The sequence below is a fragment of the Primulina eburnea genome, chromosome 7, assembly GCF_022965805.1.
Source record: "Primulina eburnea isolate SZY01 chromosome 7, ASM2296580v1, whole genome shotgun sequence".
In the NCBI taxonomy this organism is placed as follows: domain Eukaryota; kingdom Viridiplantae; phylum Streptophyta; class Magnoliopsida; order Lamiales; family Gesneriaceae; genus Primulina; species Primulina eburnea.
Window position 1 is genome coordinate 8,186,354 of NC_133107.1, and position 18,632 is coordinate 8,204,985.

The following is an 18,632-nucleotide window of genomic DNA, read 5'->3' on the forward strand; positions in this document are numbered from 1 at the left end:
ACCAAAATCCAAATTCGAAATAATCATGTATATATATAACAAAATATTAAATCAAGATTAAAAAAATCTAATTTTTTTAAAAAAATCGAAAAACCAATTCAACCGGGTTTGACCGCTAAAACAAATTTTAGGGTGTTCTAGACCAGATTCGTGATCGGTTGTCGGTCGAACAAGCCGGTCAATCCAGTTCTGAAAACACTGCATCTAAAAACATTTTTATTTTATAAAAGTCCAAAAAAATTATCAAATATAATTGTGATATCTAATAGGAATGAAAGTACAAATAATAATTATAACAATCATGATCATACTCATAATTATAATGATTGTTTGGTATGAATAATAAATTTGAGCACAAAGCAACCAATGTTTCTCTTGGCAATTGTTGGTGTTTCTAATTTTTTGAGCCACATCATGTCCAAGAGCGTGTGTAGAGCGTATACCTGCTGATGCATCTTGGTGGGCAAGCTGCAGCCTACAAAGGGCAAACAGAAACAGAAAGTGAGTTTTAGATTAAACGAACATTTTCTTGATTGATCTCAGAAAAATGATTATTTTTTAATTACTTGGACACGGAATGTACATCCTGGAGAACCAGTAGTTCAATCAGAAGCCTGTTTGGTTGGCCACCAAGAAAAAGATGATGCGCAAGAATGGAGATCAAGAACTAGGAAGGGTTTGTTTAGCTATGACAATTGTGATCTGACTGTCATATGTGCTCTTTTGCATTGTTTGCTCCACATAAGTTATTATTCAAGAGCAAACCATCCTCCCGAGGGAACGTAGAAGTTATATCACATCCTTCCCAACAAAATTCATGAGCTCTGCCTTTGCTGCCTCCATCACAATTTTAAAGTCCATTTGTGCATACCTTCCCCTGAAATTTAGAATAGCAACTGCCATTCAGTTTGAATCTCGAAAAAAAAGAGTGAATTACAACTAACATTTCAGATGTATTCAGTTTGATGAGTAGACATGTCCTACTACACTCTGCAGTTTATGGGTATATTATATTGCCCTTTTTTGCGGCTATACCAGAAATGAGTTCTTGACCAAGTAGCTGAGGGAAAGGCAGGGCTGGAAAGTCCATGGAATATTCTCGCAATTGCCCGGGGAGTAAATTTTGTTTGTGAGTTACTCTGGAGAAAAACCTGACACCAAAAATGGTTACAACTTTGCTTAATAGTGTCCCTCTCCACCAGAAAGAAAGTAAGAAAGTTCAGAAATTAGTTACACCTTCACGTCAGCTCGTAAAAATGGACTGCAGATGGAAAAATGTTGATGTTAGTCCCACTGATACAATAACTGCTAAGAATTGCAAAAAAATTGGCAACAATAGTTTGAACCTGCTTTGATCCATCTGATTTGTGAGAACAATAACAGCATCAGCATCTCGAGTGAAGTACTCCAGAATTTTTCTCTGCAGGCATGCTGTGTGTTGGTTCTCGCAGCAACCTTGGGCCTTGTCACAAAATTTTGTAGCGAAGACTGTAGCATTATATGCTACATCAATTTTTTGGATCTACATCAAACGCATACCACATGTTACTGCAGAAATGCAACGAGTAAATAATAAAACTAAAGGTGAGATTAAAGCTAAGCAAGAAGATGTACAAGAAGCATATGCCCAGTACTGAATCCTCCACGTGCAGCATATACACTTGAAGGATGGAAAAGAAAAGGAACAAAAACAAAAAGACCAGAATGAAGGATGAAAGTCGACCAATAAGGTGACAAAGAACAATCACCTTACAGGCCTCAATCTCACGTAGCCAATTAGCAAGGTCTGCTGCCAACGAACATATATCTTTCGGGACCTCAAGAACTCGATAACAGTATGCCTGATCTTTCAATTCATACGAAATTTCCCCCTTCAACTGATGCAAGAAAATGTTCTAGTCTATCAATACACTGAACTAGATAATGATTATGTTGTGTTAGGACAGAAAACGTACTACTGTTAGCCATGCCAAACAATAAGTTCTTTAACTCTAGTTATCTTGCATTTTATGTAATCAAGCAAATTACTTTTCAGGCAAAATTGTTTCTTATCTCTTATAGTTTGTCTTTTAAATCCTATGTGCGATGACTCTATAAGTTATCTATCTGTATTATATGATAAAGAGAGTCCCTTAAAGCAATCAATTTCCTTGTCTTTAGTGTGGCTTTTTGGTACCCAAAATTTCGCGTCCCCGCACCATATCATTTAATTAATTTATTGATCACATATGTTGGTTTGAGTGATAAGAAGTTCGATTATTCTTAAGAAAGTTTTCAGTTCGAGTCTTGTCAACAGAACAATGTGCTCATGGAGCTTCCTCCACAATACATCCGACCAGACTTCACCCCAGATCAGTTTGTATCAATGTGGCTTTAGGGAACGGTCTAGACCAGAATATTATGCACACACGCACACACACACATACATGTACACACATGTATATATCGATTTGCCCGAAAATCAGTGTAGTATTATTTTCCATAAAATCTTAAAATCTAAAAATATTTTTTTTAATAATGATGTAATCCACCAAAATTTTAATATTTCAAATACCAATGTTCATACGCATAATAGTTTCTAAAACAGAAATCATGAGTGCCATATTTATAGTTTTAAGAAAAAGCAGGAACTTGAATCTTTTAGCCAGGACAAATGAAAATCAGGCGCGAGAATGAGAGAGATTAATTCTGTAGTATATGAATATTTCAGCTTATAAAAGACTAGTTGGGGATAGAGTATCCTCTAGATTTTCTTTAAACCAGACATTCCAGCCAAAGATTGAAACAAAAATTTTGGAGCAAATTAAACCAAGCAAACCTTTAGCCTCAGCAAATGGTTTGACAAGTCGAAAGGTTCCATTCTAAGGTCATTTGCAATGGATGGTATGTCGAACAGATATTGTCCATCCTTCACCTTAGACCTGTTTATTCATGTAATATTAAGATAAAGAAATGTTATTCAAGCAGAGACTACTTGAGTTATGTCAACATGAACTCAAAAAACAAAATACTCACTTCTTTAAAATCGCCCCAACCACAGGATCTTCACCTGCAAGCAGTGCTGGCAATGTCTGAAGAAATAATCAAAATTCCCATGCAGAAAGAATATTAATTCACAAAAGTTTGATCATCATTCTGGTTGTATTAATTACAATAAATCAGAAATGGTTATAGTAGATCAAATTCCAAATACTGTGTAGCTTATAGTAAAGTTACAATTTTTCCCCAACTTCCGTGAAAATGGTTTCTAAATGGGAGTGTGGATATGGGATAACTAAATTTTCAAGCCCTTGAGAAGCTCTGATAATAACGTATGCCACCCACCTGATGAAAGTTTAAAGTGCAAGACACTGTTATTTGTGGAAGCAAATGCATGTATTGCACTTCACCCAACTCTAAGTGTGTTAATATCGTCAGAATTACCTAAAAACCAAGAACAAAATAAGTACATGAGGACTACAAGGCAATCAACAAAAAATATGGAATTCAATACAACCATTTTTTTTTGTATTTCTAGTAAATTTGTTTGTGATATCAAGGCACGATATTTACATAATGTATATTGTGACACCAGCTGGAACTATTGGATATAACATCTAAACAAAAGTTATATTGACTTGAGAAAGTGGATGAGGCATTAAGGCTGGTCATTGAGTCTATTCATGAAAATTATACCAGAACAGAACAACGAGGTACGAAAAGCATGGAAAAACAAGTGAAAACAGTGAAATGAAGAACCTCTTCTTTCATGTCAAATTTGCGAGCCGCAGATTCCTTGACTAGAAAACAAATTTCATTGTCTGAGAGTCTTTCAGTCATAAAAATGTGGCACAGTAACTTGTTGATATCATATTCGTCAACTCCATCACTGTGAATCAGATTATGGATTGAAAAATCAAGATTCTCAATTCACTCAAATAGAGGGCTGTACTGCAAAATGGTGAATCTTATACCTGTACATCAAACTACGAAGCTTATAGTATGAGGTATGATCAAAGAAAAGATGGCAATAAGACGATCTGCCATCTCGTCCTGCACGGCCAATTTCCTGAATTGATAGCATGACACATGTATTTTCAGATTCTTGGATCCTAACAAATTCAAAAAAAAAAAACGAGCTGAAATGACAAATGAAGCCAAATTTGACCTGAACATACTCTTCCAAGCTTTCTGGCAAACAATAATGAATTACCTGAACAACATCATGGTTCAGAAATTTCATCAATAATTTCCATAGATGCTAACATAGTGGAACTGCTCATCATGCAGAAATCTGATATCCACTAAAAGCCACACCAGTAAATGGTGTAGCAATACTCAATAGAGAGTTTCAAGAAATCTTGTAACATACAAAACTTTGAAAAAACAGCATGACATGTTCTTAATTTATTTGTAACATATTCCCGAAATTTCTTGCCTGAAGACTTTGCGGCCGCTCCCCAGTCCCCGGGTTTTAGAGTTAAATATGTGCTCTTTTGTGATCAATTAAATCTTGGATTTATAGTACTTTATAATGATTTCTTTCATTCAAAACGCAAACATTGATCATAAAACAAGAAGTTTGCAAGTATTAATGTAAAACCAATTTCAAGACTCGAACAAGGGATAACAAAAGATCTGCTTACAGCTCCAACATCTCTTTTATTAAGCCCCATGCCAAAAGCCACTGTTGCAACAACCTTCCCGGAAAGGACGCAAGTCAGTGAACAAGAAGATATTATAAGGAAAGCATCCAAAAAGAAACACCGTGCAAGAAAAGACGAGAAATATTTCCTTACCACTCTTATCTTGTTAGAACAAAATAAATCCTGTATGCGACTCCTATCTTTCGCAGGAATACCACTGTGATAACTCTGGGAAAAATTCAAGATTTATTTCGTATAGTTAATATCCTAATCAAACTCTGTGTCTTTCAACTGAATGAATGTTAGCGAGTCTAACCTTCGCTGAGATATTGTTATCACAGAGGTATCTGCTTATCATGTCAGTGTCTGACTGCATATCAAATTGAGAGGCAAAAGTTTCATAAGATTCAATATGATAAAAGGAAAATAAAATCCAACTAAGTTCACTATGTCATCATGATTCATGAGATAATCAAATGATTGAATTCTAGGTAAACAATACATATGGTTGGGAAAGTATACCTGGAATTTACAATATATAATGATGCTTTTGATATCCGAAAATGGAGAAGACTTCATCAGTGCCATCAAATCTTTCACTCTGAAAATGTTTTTAATAAGAAGCTATTGAGATCCAGCACTAACAAGAGTCTTACAGGCAACCTGGCAGCGAAAGAAGCCTGTGTTTGAACTCACCTGTTTCCACTCACAGAAATCGACAGATGCAGATTTTCCCTTAAGTTGTCCAACTTAATAAGATTTGTTGCAGGTATCTCTAAGGCATGCATCACATCATGCAAAGTTCTGGTTGTTGCAGTTGCAGTCATAGCAAGAATGCATCCAGCATTAAGCCTACCATGCAGCAAAGAGCCTCTGAGCCTCATATATGAAGGTCGAAAATTGTGTGACCTGTCCCAAAAAATGAAGCAGAGCTGACTTTGTGAAAGAAGGTTTAAGAGATCTTTAAGTTATGCAAGACAACAACCAAGCAAAGAAAATCAACACGTAGTATTTATTAGCATGATGATGATAAGTAAAGTGCTCACACAAAAACCTCCAAGCACTCACCATTCAGAAACACAGTGGGCCTCATCGATGACCACAAGAGATAACATTGAAGTGCTGGAAAATATTGATATGAATTCTTCATTCAAAAATCTTTCTGGTGAGACAAAAAGGACCTGAATCACGAACTTCAAAAAATTAAAACTCCACAAAATTTGCTGAAAAAATAAAGTTTATCTGGGAAAACAAAAGCCCGTGAAAAGATCAACCTCAGTGCAAGGCTAAAAAAAAATCAATAACACAAATTGATTAAAAACTGGATGCATAAGCAGGAAATTTGTAAACAGCTTAATGTTGATATTTTAATAAGTAGTAGCGGAATCAGAGTGTATTTGGAAGAAATTCCACAGAAGTTAACCTTTATTCCTCCTCCTTGCAGTGACCTGAGTGTTTCTGAAGCCTGTTCTGCCGTCTAAGAAAGAAGCAAGAGACTCCGAGTAAACAAACTCTACTTATAGATGGACAAACAAAAACAAAGTACACACTAAGAAACCGGGAGAGCAATAACCTGACTGCTACATAAGAGACCACCCGGAATCAAGGGAGGTAGCTGCTTGAGCTGATCAATCATCAAAGCTACCAGAGGGCTCACAACAAGCGTGACGCCTGGAAAAACCAAAGCAGGCAGTTGGTAACAAAGAGACTTGCCAGCTCCTGTCGGCAAGACCAGCATCGTGGAGTCCCCATTAAGCACCATCTTTATAGCATCCAACTGACCACTCCTAAATGAATCATAACCATGCGTCAACTTCAACAAATTCATCAAATTCTTTTCGGATGCCTCATTTCTCACCTTCATCACGGCCTCTCCAATCAGATCATTATCATCAAAACATAATCCAACTTCCCTCTCTTTGATATCCACAACCAAACCTTCTTCATCAAAAACCCCACTGTCTACCCCTCCAACTCTTCTGCTTTCTTTACTTTTTCTATTAAATTTCCAACGCCTACTTGATTTACTGAAGCTATTCTTTTTATTCAGATATCTGAACTTTTTCCTTCCGTAGCCGTTAATATTAAGCTTCACAAAATTACCTTCGCTTACACATTTAGGCCTTTTCACGGTTACTGTATCAGGACCATTACCTCCTATCAAATTAAGGCCCTTCCTTCCTTTTCTCTTAGCTGTCCCGTTAGCGAAAGCTTCAACTTTAAATTCTTCGAAATCTCCACTTTTGACAGAACAACCTTCACCTTTTGTCTGAATCGAAACATCAGGCCGAAAGTTAAGATCTTTAGCCTTTGAGCTCACTAATGAAGCAAATCCGTATGTGCAGTGGCCTCCAGGAAGGATGAACTCCGAGGCACTCTTGTAATTTTGAAGTTTGTCTGGTTCCTTGATCAGTAAAGGTAAACTGGAAAACAAAGTACGTAAGATTTGGGGTTGGGCTTGAACTGGCTCGGATTTAGATGTATTCAAATCTGAATCCGGTTTTGGTTTTGGTTTTGGTTTAGGGTTTGGGTTTATCCTAGAAATTTTGGGCTTCAAAATTAGCCGGGAAGTGGTAGCTGCGGAGGCTGAGATTTTGGTTCTCGCTTTGGTGGAGGACAGAAGGGCCATCAGATGCGGCATCCGCCGTGTAACCGAGGTGGTTGTTGGACCACGCGGCGGGCTGGAGGAGATGTGAGAACCATCGGAGTCTGAATCGGAATCCATCGGAAGATTTGCCGAGTGCCGTCACTGGTTGCGTAAACATCTTCCCGCCAACGTTATTATATAGAGTTTAAATTATTCGACATTTTTAATATAATATTATTAATTAATTCGGGTAATAACATTTCTTTTAAGTTAATAATTTAACGTAACTCTCTCCCCATTTAAAAAAACAAACAAACAAATAAATAAATGTAACTCTCTCCCATCAATACATACATGACAAAAATTTGTGTGAGACGGTCTCACGGATCGTATTTGTGAGACGGATCTCTTATTTGGGTCATCCATGAAAAAGTATTACTTTTTATGCTAAAAGTATTACTTTTTATTGTGAATATGGGTAGGGTTGACCCGTCTCACGGATTATGATCCGTGAGACGGTCTCACATGAGACTCACTCTACATACATTACCTGAAAATAGAGAGAGACGACACTATAATTTAAAAAATAAATTCAAAAAAAAAAAAATCCAAGTAAAAATAAAAAATGCAACTTATTATTTAGAGAATAAAGACTTTATTTACTGAGTTACAATAATTTACATCAAAATTTTAACATTTTATATATATATTAATAAGTTTATTGTGAACCGACTTTATCTGTGAAACAGATTAACTTTACTATATATACAATAATAAATAAAATTTTGGTATAAAAATAATATTTTTTGCACGACTGATTTATACTGGAGTCTCATCTCAAATTTTTTTTGAAGATTCAAGTTCATACTCAGAAGTTTTATTCATTGAAAACACCCTTAAAAGCTTAGCATAATTTTCATCCATCTTCAATCTACTAGAATTTCCGTGGAATCACATAAATCTAGCAATTGAATCATGAAAAATCATAATCCTAGTGTCATTGTTTTATGACTACTCTATTCGTTCCAAATAAACGAGTTTGCGTATTATTTTTCGCTTATCTTGAACATAAACTCTAATTTCCATATTAAGTAGCATTTTTGTTATTAATATATTCCCGACAAAAACTTGTGTGTGTTTGTTTGACGTATCGTATTTGTGAGACGGGTCTCTTATTTGGGTCATCCATTAAAAAATATTACTTTTTATGTTAAGAGTATTACTTTTATTGTGAATATGGGTAGGGTTGACCCGTCTTATATATTAAGATCCGTAAGATGGTCTGAGACCCACTCTATATTCCCTATTCTTAGAAAAATATTTAACTATTTCTTGAATTATTATATGAAATTTGTTTTCCAATGAAATTATTAATCCGGCCAAAAAAAAAAAAAACACACACACACACGCACACAAATAAAATTGAGCGAAAATTAATTATTCCGTGAAATTTGAAGATTGACTTTGACCTGGTGGCCAGCTAAGACGGGAAATTCTTCTAAATTGCATTTGAAAATTTTAATCCAAGAAAGTTTTGAGCGTCAACGAACAACAGATGAAGGAATAATATTATTACCATGTGGTAAAAGGAAATTCAGAGAGCAAATAAAAGATGGAGATTGTTTACTGCCGGGAGTATTATTTGCTTTCTACTGTAAGCTTTTTCAACAACCCCTTCATTATTTGTATATTGAAATTTGTGTTTCTCATAAAAGCTTGCTTTATTCCTCTTTGTTTTTATCTGATAAATTTTCTTTCTTTTTCTTTGGTTACGGATTGGGCTTTAGGGTGGACGTGTGATGGATTTTGACTAGTTATTAGTGTGTTTGGTGTGCGATAATTGGAGTTTTAGCTTGTTTCTTTTTGTGGGTTTTCGCATTTTATTATTGGGTTTTCGATTTTAAGTGAAAAGAATAGAAATTTGTGCTTTGATTTTGGTGAGGAGTGGTGGGTTTCGTTTAGGTGGTGAAGGGAAATATGGGTTTGTAATTGTTCGATCGATGCGTTTATAGAATTTTGATATTTGGTTCGAAGTGGGTTTCTGGTTTTGTGTAGCTTTTATTCTGATACTGTTGATTTTTATTTTTTTTTGCCTGGGTGGAAAAAAGGGTTATTTTCCCTTTTTTTTTAAGAACGTGAAGATAATGCAAGCTCGCTTTGGTTCCTGAAGGATCGACTCGTATTTCAGTTGCTTGGTGAGTTCGAACTCAGAAAGATCTTTTTGAAATTGGATTAGAACCTCACTCTGTTGTTGGATCAGTAGTTTGATTTTGATAGCTTTTGAAATTGGGTTTGGGAATCTGTATTGAAGGAAAGGTTCAACGCCTCTCTGTTGATTTGGGTAGAATTTGTTGTTCTTGAAGTTGAATTTTCCATCATTTATTTCCTGCTTTATCGGGGTAAAATTTGGTTGATTTCTTCAAAACATGATCAAACAAATACTTGGAAAGATTCCCAGAAAGCATTCAAAGTCTTCTGGAGACTCGAGCCTCTCTTCAAGTTCTTCAACTTCTTCAAAGAGAGGCGATGGAGGGAGTAAACGGTTGAGCAGTGCAGTTGATGAAGTTATTTCAGCCCCTTTTTCTGCTTTAAGTACTGGGAATAATTTGGAAGATAGTTTTCTTCGAGATAAAAACTTGAAAATAAATGGAAATTCTATCTCCGGTTCATACGAAGCATTGCCGAGTTTCAAAGACACCTCAAGCTCTGAAAAGCAGTTATTATTTATCAGAAAAGTGAAGATGTGCTGTGTTTTGTTTGACTTCACCGACCCTACAAAGAACCTTAAAGAAAAGGAGATCAAGAGGCAGACCCTGTTAGAGATTGTGGAGTATATAACATCCGCGAATGGAAAATTTACAGAAACTGTAATGCAGGAAGTTGTTAAGATGATATCTGTGAATATATTTCGAGAATTTACTCCTCAGCCGAGGGATAACAAGGTTATAGATGGTGTTGAATTGGATGAGGAAGAGCCTGCCATGGATCCTGCATGGCCTCATCTGCAAGTTGTGTATGAATTTTTGCTCAGGTTTGTTGCTTCACCAGAAACTGATGCTAAGGTTGCCAAAAGATACATTGATCATTCCTTTGTTCTGAAATTGCTCAATCTTTTCGACTCTGAAGATCCCAGGGAGAGGGAATATTTGAAAACTATACTACACCGTATCTATGGGAAATTCATGGTGCACCGGCCATTTATCAGGAAAGCCATCAACAACATTTTCTATCATTTTGTTTTTGAGACTGATAAGCATAATGGCATTGCTGAATTTCTTGAAGTGCTTGGTAGTATAATCAATGGATTTGCTTTGCCTCTAAAAGAGGAGCACAAACTTTTTCTTGTCCGGACATTAATTCCTCTACATAAACCAAAATGCCTGGGCATGTATCACCAGCAGTTATCTTATTGTATTACACAATTCGTGGAGAAAGACTCGAAGCTTGCTGATATTGTTATTAGGGGATTGATCAAGTATTGGCCGGTCACTAATAGCTCTAAAGAAGTTCTGTTTCTTAATGAGCTGGAGGAGATTTTGGAAGCCACACAACCACCGGAGTTCCAACGCTGCATGGTACCTTTGTTTCATCAAATTTCACACTGTTTGAGTAGTTTACACTTTCAGGTACGCGTTACTTACATTAGCCTACTCCATCTCTTCTTTTTTCTCCATTTTTTCTTACTCGACATGTATGTTCTCGGGACCTTGGCCCTATGTTCAGATTTATATGAATTTCATTTTGGGCGTATTGTAAATCCTTTGTAGCTTCTCTTATCATATTCTTCTAGAGAAATAACTATTGTTACCTGCTAGCAATGTGCTGTGACATATTATGCTCCCTTCAAAGGTTACTAGGATAGGGGAACTTAGTTTACGGTGTGGAGGTGTTTGTATTGCCTTAAATCCACCTTGTTCATTTGAAATATGACCTATTTAACTTCAGTATTGGCTGAAACATAATTTTTTATCTGAATAAATTGTCATGCACATTGTCGAGTGATCTGATGGAGGGAAACAGGTTTATTCTGATTCATTGGAAACTACATTATATATGGCTCATTTTCTTAGTGACTGTTTGGAAGCTATAATCGAGCTTTTTACTGCTTGCATTTTAAACAATGCAGTGAATAATTTCTTGTTTTGTTCGACCCTTCATGATCCAAGGAATAAAAGGTTGCTGGTGATAAATTTGATATTTGTGAGTTCTGACAGCTGTGATGCAGTGTCATAGACGCTGTATATTTAATTTTCTCATCCAGTCTCTCTTTAACAAAAATATAATGGAATAACCTTAGCATATAGAAGCTTTCGACATATTATGTGCAAGGTGGGTGTGTTCAAATTTGAACCATTAGTTTCTGATTTTGCACACATTTAGCAGTGGTCTCGGTTTGGCCTTTTCTTTTTAATTTGTTTGCAATGTTGTAAATGGCGGTAGACAATGGCGGGGAGGTCAATGACCGCCTGCCCCGCCTATGCAGTGCGTGCCTAGGCGTTTGAATTTTTTTTACTATTTTTTATACATAATTATATATAATTCTGCAATGCAATTTAGAAATAGTCACAATTCTTTATGTAATGTATGTAATTAAATGATGTATATACATAAATAAGCTTCATACAATACAATATAATAAAAGATAAAAAAGTAGAACAAGAATTTGTTAGAAATATACAAGAGCTAACCTCGTGGGATGGTGGCGGCGTGGCGTTTGGAGGCTGAAGGAGGGGGTGGGTGGGTGACTGGGCTGGTGGAGCTATTATGTTTTGAAAGATTAAGTGTATTAATAATTAGGGTTTTTTTTAAAAAAACTTGACTTTGACTGCCTTTCCCGCGGCCCCCACCACCCTTGCTCATCTTCTACAGCCTGTAGAATCGTCTAAGGTAAAGGCGGTGCTGGTCGACGGCCGCCTTGGTCGCCTTTTAGAACATTTTTTGTTTGTGATAAACTTTGATTCTTAGAATGAGGTTTGTTAGAGAAGATATCCCTCATAAGTGTTTATACTTTTACAAACAGTTTTTGTGATGTTTGGCTGGAAATCCTTTTTTAGCAATTGCTTAACACAGCCAGAAGCTAGAATGTAGAAAATGTGACTTCTGGGCTTTTGTTTCTACTTCTTTTAAAAACATTTATACTATGGTTAGTCAAACATAATACTGCAAGTTCTTCTTTTTTTAATATACTTTTTTAGAAAAAGCACTTAAAAAACCTTTGCTTAATCGAATGCTTTTTCAGTCTATAGCTTTTGTACCCGAACTGACCCTTACATATGGCAAATAGTATGTTTCTTACGTTTTAACTATTAAAAGCAAAGAAACTTTTTTCCTTGAACTCACTGAAATTGTGTTGGAACTTGGAGAATTGTCATTCTCAAGCTTGGACTCATCCATATTCTTGCTAAGTTTACTTTGATCCGTGATAAGTCAGTGACCGATATATGTTATCTAGTTCATAAGATTTCCACTTGTTACTCCTTTTTTGGTTGACCAGTTGAGTTTTCAACCATGGGATGAAGATCAGTTCTGAGCATGTCGCTATTGTTTCGGACTTGAAGGATGAAAAATTGCACAACTGTGAAATGTTGAGATGGAGAATTGTATGTTTTGACTTGAGTATTTATTTGGTCTCCTTATTTTATATTTTCAAAATGGAGGACATCGATAACATCTCTGTCTCTGTGTCCCTAATAGCATCTTTCCTTCAAGACTCAAGAGAGATAGGCACTGTCCTAAAGTGAAAGGATACATGAAATGGTATTTTTTTGTTTATCGGAGATTCACATAAACAGTTGAAAAGCCAGAGGCTGGGGAACGTTTTAATTGGTGTATTGTATACCATGCAATCTAAGAAGGATACATTTTTCTTTTAGCATGAATCTCTACTCCACGCTCTCCTGTTATTTTAGGCTGCCTTCTAGATTAGAAGGCTTGTTTTGAGATAAACTGGGTGTGTTTTGTTGGGGTTTATTAAGGAATATCATTTTTTGGTGAAAAATGATGTTATGATTTTGACCAATTAGTTTATGTATAAGGAGAAGAAAACCCTTTTGATATCTCCAAGACAGCAGTTGAAATTCTCCTTCCTCGTCTTGTAAGGCAGGCCGTAGCTCCAGTTTTACTATCATGGTCATGAAAATGGGCAGCAATTAGTAGGAGTCACTTGCTGTTCTTGCTTGAGGCGATGGTTGACCCCTCGTTTCAGTATTGCAACATTTTCTACTTCTATTGGTGTTGCGGGCGTAAGCGCAGCTATATCATATGCTGCGAGGTTAGTAGTACATTTTTTGACGGGAATGTGAATTTCGTTCATAGGGATGAGAAGAAGGCTGTTTAGTCTTTTCGAAAGATAGTTGCTTGGCTTGCTAGCATGTTATGATAATGGTACCACCTTGTTAGATTATATTTTTTTGATTATACTATTTCTGCTCTGTGAAAAGATTACATGGAGTCTCAGCTAATGGTAATACTTGATTTGTCTTGAGCCCTCTCTCAGATTATTTTATCCAATTTCGGAGAATAGAACCTTCTTGGTTGCCAATAAATTTATGAGTGCTCTTCACTTTCAGGTGGCGGAGAGGGCTCTGTTTTTGTGGAACAACGATCACATTGACAGCCTCATCAAACAAAACCGCAAGATCATTCTGCCTATCATCTTTCCTGCTTTAGAGAGAAATGCCAGACACCACTGGAATCAGGTTGTGCACAGTTTGACATTAAATGTTCGCAAAAACTTGTACGATCACGACCCAGATCTATTCAAGGCATGCCAGATCAAGTTTCAGGATGATGAAGCAAAGGAAAACGAGAAAAAAGAGAAACGTGAATCCACATGGATACGCTTGGAAGAGCTTGCCGCGAAAAGGGCTGCGACTAATCAAGCTATTCTTGTTCCTCGAGCTGGGGCAACTTAGACTTAGGAGAAGATGTACTTCCTTTCACTCCTATTTGTCCGCCCGATGTTTATTTAAATTATTTCGTGGGTTTCTCTTTTTCAGTGTTTTGTTTGAGTTGAGGAAACCGTTTGATAGTAAGATTTAGCAGTTGGCATTACCTCTTAGTTGTTCAGACATGCTTCATAACTCTGTTGCTTATATAGCAGATGAGCAGTACAAGATTGTTGACTCTTCCATCTTTTAGTGTGTATAAGCATCTCAAAATGTTAACATGCAGAATATGACCAGTCTTTGTTTGTTCTCATTTTTATGTTTTGTATACAAGTTTCGGGGCGAGTGTTCGTGAAATTTCATCTGATAAATGTCGTTACTTAAATTATATTTGAATTAATATTTGTGTTGATAGCTGGGGGTAAGTATTTTAAAATTTGAAATTCGTTGTATACTTTATGCTTGGGGTGCATGACAAGGGATAGTCATCAAAGTGCGACTTTTTTAGTTTTGGAATTGCATTGTTAATATCAGTTATAATTTTTGGTGAAAAAGACAAAAAATTTGGTTCTACTATTAATATCAAAGTCAAAGTTACGTTTAGATTCGAATAGATATAGTTGGATGATAATTGTTTTGTTTTGATTCGACTGTTGTATAGTTTACATATTAGAATTACAATGTTGTCATGACTTGTAACTATTGATAAAAGTCACGAACCACACATCTTTATATATATATCTACACAAGCACCAAAATCACACAAAAAATATAAAAAAAAAAGTATTCATTATTGCCATAAATTTTGGGGGGAAGGGTTGTATGGTTTGTTTTATAATATTAAATTATAAATTCTTATTTACCAAATTAATTATACTATTTTTAGGAACTATATAAAACATAATAAAAATTTATTAGAGGAACAATATTTGGAAGAATAAAAAGACAAACAGAAAATAAGTACATAAAGTTAACAAATACCATAAATCCAATTACTAATTTAGTAATTTATTGATTCGGACTAAAATAATACTTATACGAGATATTAAATTTTAGTGAACAAAAACACTCACATCGAATGAATTATTTGGGAAGATTATATCAAACTGATACCAAATTTGAGGATTCTATTATTTAAAAATGGTATAAATTTCAATATTAGCGACATGACTCAAAAAACTTAAATAATTACATATGTTATTTAATTAAATATTACATGATCCTTATTTCTATCACAATTATTCATAACAGCGTATTATTTGAATTGGAATCTTTCCTAAAATTTATCTCTCACCTTTAGGCTTTTCCCAAAGCCCAGTTTGGTAGTTTATTTTACTCTTCCTAATTTCACTGCAACCCATGCATTATTCTTCGATTTCATAAGTTTTTGTTCTTATACCATTTATATTTTATTATTGGTGGATGAAGGAGGGGAACTGGAAATTAAGTGTTATAAACGATCCGAGTCGAACCGAATATTATCAAAGTATAAGCAATGATAAGGAAAAAAGTCATGCAAAGTTACAAGAAGTTTAGGTTAATTATGATTAATGGTTGTTCAATTAATGGATCTAATACAAAATTTTGTGATGATCATATATAATCATCCACATATAAATTCCATCAAGAATTTAATAAAAGATATATGCTGGATGTTAACAGATAAAATTGGGTGAGTTGTGTGTACAATTTCTTGAGCAGATATGTGTTTCTTTCCTATAAATGTTGGTAACCAATTAGGATGAACCCGGACTGGGTAGTCTGCACAGTTGAAAACAAGAAACATTAGTGGGGCACTAGAAGAATTTCCGGTGCTGCCACTGCGACTCTCAAATCAGTCAAGTATTAATACAAATGAAAGAAAATGTTTTAAGTGGATTTAAAAAGAGTGCTTGTAATAATGAAAAGTGAACTCTCATATTTTACCTATGATGGAGATACTTATAGGGTAATGTTAACATTCAATCACTTCCAGTAGTGTTAGTTTGTGGTGTTAATGTTAGTGTTAGTTAATGGTGTTAATGTTAGCAAGTAGTGGCAGTTAACTAGCTTGACTTGACTTGTGCTTATAAATAGGTTAACCTGTGTATCTTTGCAATTTAATTTCAATAATACAAGGACCGTTCTTCCTCATTTCTCTCTGTGTAAAGCTCTTCACAATCGATAATTGCCGATTGATTCATACTCTCTAACATGGTATCAGAGCTTATTTGATCGTTTCAGCAAATTGATTGTTTTTCATCAATGGCTGCGAATCTTAGCAACATTAGCTTCAATGATCCTCTCTATTTGCATCCTTCGGATACTCCTGGAGTTTCTTTGGTGCTTGACCCATTGATCGGTAATGAAAATTACGGTGTGTGGAGTCGAGCTATATTGCTTGCACTGCGCGCCAAGAACAAGCTGGGATTCATCACTGGATCCTCTCGAAAACCAGCAGAAAATCATCCTACATTGCATCAATGGGAGCGATGCAATGCAATCGTTTTATCCTGGATCATGAGCTCTGTTTCGAAGGAAATTTTCAATGGTATCATCTATTGTACAGAGGCTACTGGTGTTTGGGCATATCTGAAAGAGAGATTTGATAAAATTTGTGGATAGCGCATCTACACTCTTCATCGGGAAATTGCACTTTATTCGCAAGGTTCTTCCACTATTTCTATGTATTTCTCGCATTTAAAGATGCTATGGGATGAATATGCTTCACTTGTCATCCTGCCGTCTTGTAGCTGTGATACTGCCAGAGCCTAGGTTGAACATGATCAACACCAACACCTTCTTCAATTTCTCATGGGCTTGAATGAGACCTATGGACACATTCGGAGTCATATTCTTATGATGAGTCCGTTACCATCGATCAATCAAGCTTATTCGATTCTGAGTCAGGAGGAATCACATAGGAATGTTCTTTCTTCTTCATCAATAGGCACTGTGCCTATGGCAGCTTTTTACTCCTCATTGAGTAAAGGGGGTAATTTGATGAGATGTGAGAATTGCAATGTTCTCGGTCACACAAAAGATCAATGTTATCGCCTGAGCGGTGATTCGATGAGATGTGAGAATTGCAATGTTCTCGGTCACACAAAGGATCAATGTTTTCGCATAATTGGTTATCCTCCTGGTCACAAATTATACAAGAAGTTTCCTCAAAATAAGAACCACAAATTTAACAATGTGTCACAACAAAAACCTTACAAGGCATCTGTAAATCACACTGTTTCTACTGTTGCGGCTTGTGGCGAGACTTGTACTATGGCTCGTACGTTCACTGATGATCAATATCTTCAGCTCTTGCGGTTGCTTGATCAGTCTCCTGCACCTACAGATTCTACAACCAACACTGGAGGTAACTTTACTAGTCTAATGACAAGTGCTAAATCTAATGAATGGATTCTGGATAGTGGTGCAAATGCTCACATTACAGGTACTTCAAGCGTTTTGCTAAATCCTAGGCCATGTGGTTCATCTACTGATTCTGTCAGACTACCAAATGGTAAATCCACCAACATTGTTTCTACTGGTTCTGTTCAGATTTCACCCTCTTGTAATCTGCCAAACGTTTTACATGTCCCTGATTTTAACTTCAATCTTATATCCATCTCCCAATTCACCAAAGATCATCAATGCTTTGTTGTTTTCTACCCAAACTTTTGCTTATTTCAGGATCTCTTAACTGGGAGGATCATGGGGATTGGTAAACAAAGGCATGGTTTATACTATCTTGATCGAATACCAGCTGCTATAGATTTTGTTACTAACTCCCATTTTAGCTCTTACAATAATCAGTTTTGTCAATTCCTTGTAGTTTTTCTGCCTGTAAGAATGATGATGTTGATATATGGCATAAGAGATTTGGTCATTTGTCTATATCGCGTCTACAACACTTACCTTTTATCAAGAACAAGGTTTTTAAAATGCATTGTCCCATTTGTCCACTAGCAAAACAAACCAGAAACTCTTTTACAACTCATGAACGATCAACTTCTACTCGTATCTTTCAATTACTTCATATTGATATATGGGGTCCTTACAGAACTCCGACTCACAACGGTTCGCGTTTTTTCCTTACCATGGTCGATGATTTCTTGAGATGCACATGGGTTTTTCTCATGCAATTTAAGTCTGAAACACTGCAGATTTTAGAAGGCTTCATGGCCTTTGTTTCAACCCAGTTTAATCAGCAAGTTCAGGCTATTAGAACTGATAATGCATTAGACTTCTTTAATAATGATTGTAGTTCATTACTAGCCTCCTTGGGAATCATTCATCAAAGCTCCTGCCCATATACCCCCCAACAAAATGGCTTAGTTGAGCGAAAACATCGCCACATTCTCAACATAGCTCGTGCCATCAAGTTTCAAGCTTCCATACCTGCTCCTTATTGGGGTGAGTGTGTTTTGCATGCTGCTTATCTAATCAATCGAATTCCCACTCCGTTGCTAGGTAATCGAACCCCTTTTGAGAGGTTGTTTAACAAGCCTCCCTCTTTTGAGCACCTAAAAATATTTGGTTGTCTCTGTTATGCAACTA

At 35.9% G+C, this 18,632-nt stretch overlaps 3 protein-coding genes across 5 annotated transcripts; 2 read left to right on the plus strand and 1 right to left on the minus strand.

The window, feature by feature from the left end:
* Positions 1 to 330: 330 nt before the first annotated feature.
* Positions 331 to 7,391, minus strand: LOC140837107 (ATP-dependent DNA helicase Q-like 5). Of its 2 annotated transcripts, none has more exons than XM_073203113.1 (20): positions 6,199 to 7,391; positions 6,049 to 6,102; positions 5,694 to 5,806; positions 5,322 to 5,534; positions 5,148 to 5,226; positions 4,942 to 4,995; positions 4,779 to 4,853; positions 4,626 to 4,679; positions 4,148 to 4,192; positions 3,954 to 4,048; positions 3,739 to 3,868; positions 3,325 to 3,423; positions 3,016 to 3,071; positions 2,819 to 2,921; positions 1,749 to 1,877; positions 1,347 to 1,522; positions 1,237 to 1,261; positions 1,036 to 1,151; positions 567 to 877; positions 331 to 475 (listed from the first exon to the last, which is right to left on the minus strand). In XM_073203113.1, exons 1-19 carry the CDS (start codon positions 7,348 to 7,350, stop codon positions 790 to 792), a joined length of 2,856 nt encoding a protein of 951 aa, XP_073059214.1. In that variant the 5' UTR covers positions 7,351 to 7,391; the 3' UTR covers positions 331 to 475; positions 567 to 789. The 2 variants fall into 2 exon arrangements, with proteins under 2 accessions (XP_073059214.1, XP_073059215.1); XM_073203114.1 differs by having other exon boundaries at positions 335 to 475; positions 584 to 877.
* Positions 7,392 to 8,700: 1,309 nt separating this feature from the next.
* On the plus strand, positions 8,701 to 14,387 carry LOC140837108 (serine/threonine protein phosphatase 2A 57 kDa regulatory subunit B' theta isoform-like). Of its 2 annotated transcripts, XM_073203117.1 has the most exons (3): positions 8,701 to 8,866; positions 9,321 to 10,838; positions 13,782 to 14,387. In XM_073203117.1, exons 2-3 carry the CDS (start codon positions 9,639 to 9,641, stop codon positions 14,124 to 14,126), a joined length of 1,545 nt encoding a protein of 514 aa, XP_073059218.1. In that variant the 5' UTR covers positions 8,701 to 8,866; positions 9,321 to 9,638; the 3' UTR covers positions 14,127 to 14,387. The 2 variants fall into 2 exon arrangements, with proteins under 2 accessions (XP_073059218.1, XP_073059217.1); XM_073203116.1 differs by lacking the exon at positions 8,701 to 8,866 and having other exon boundaries at positions 8,873 to 10,838.
* Positions 14,388 to 16,343: 1,956 nt separating this feature from the next.
* Positions 16,344 to 16,703, plus strand: LOC140835661 (uncharacterized). The gene has a single exon (XM_073201061.1). The coding sequence runs from the start codon at positions 16,344 to 16,346 to the stop codon at positions 16,701 to 16,703; it is 360 nt and encodes a 119-aa protein (XP_073057162.1).
* The last annotated feature ends 1,929 nt before the right edge of the window (positions 16,704 to 18,632 follow it).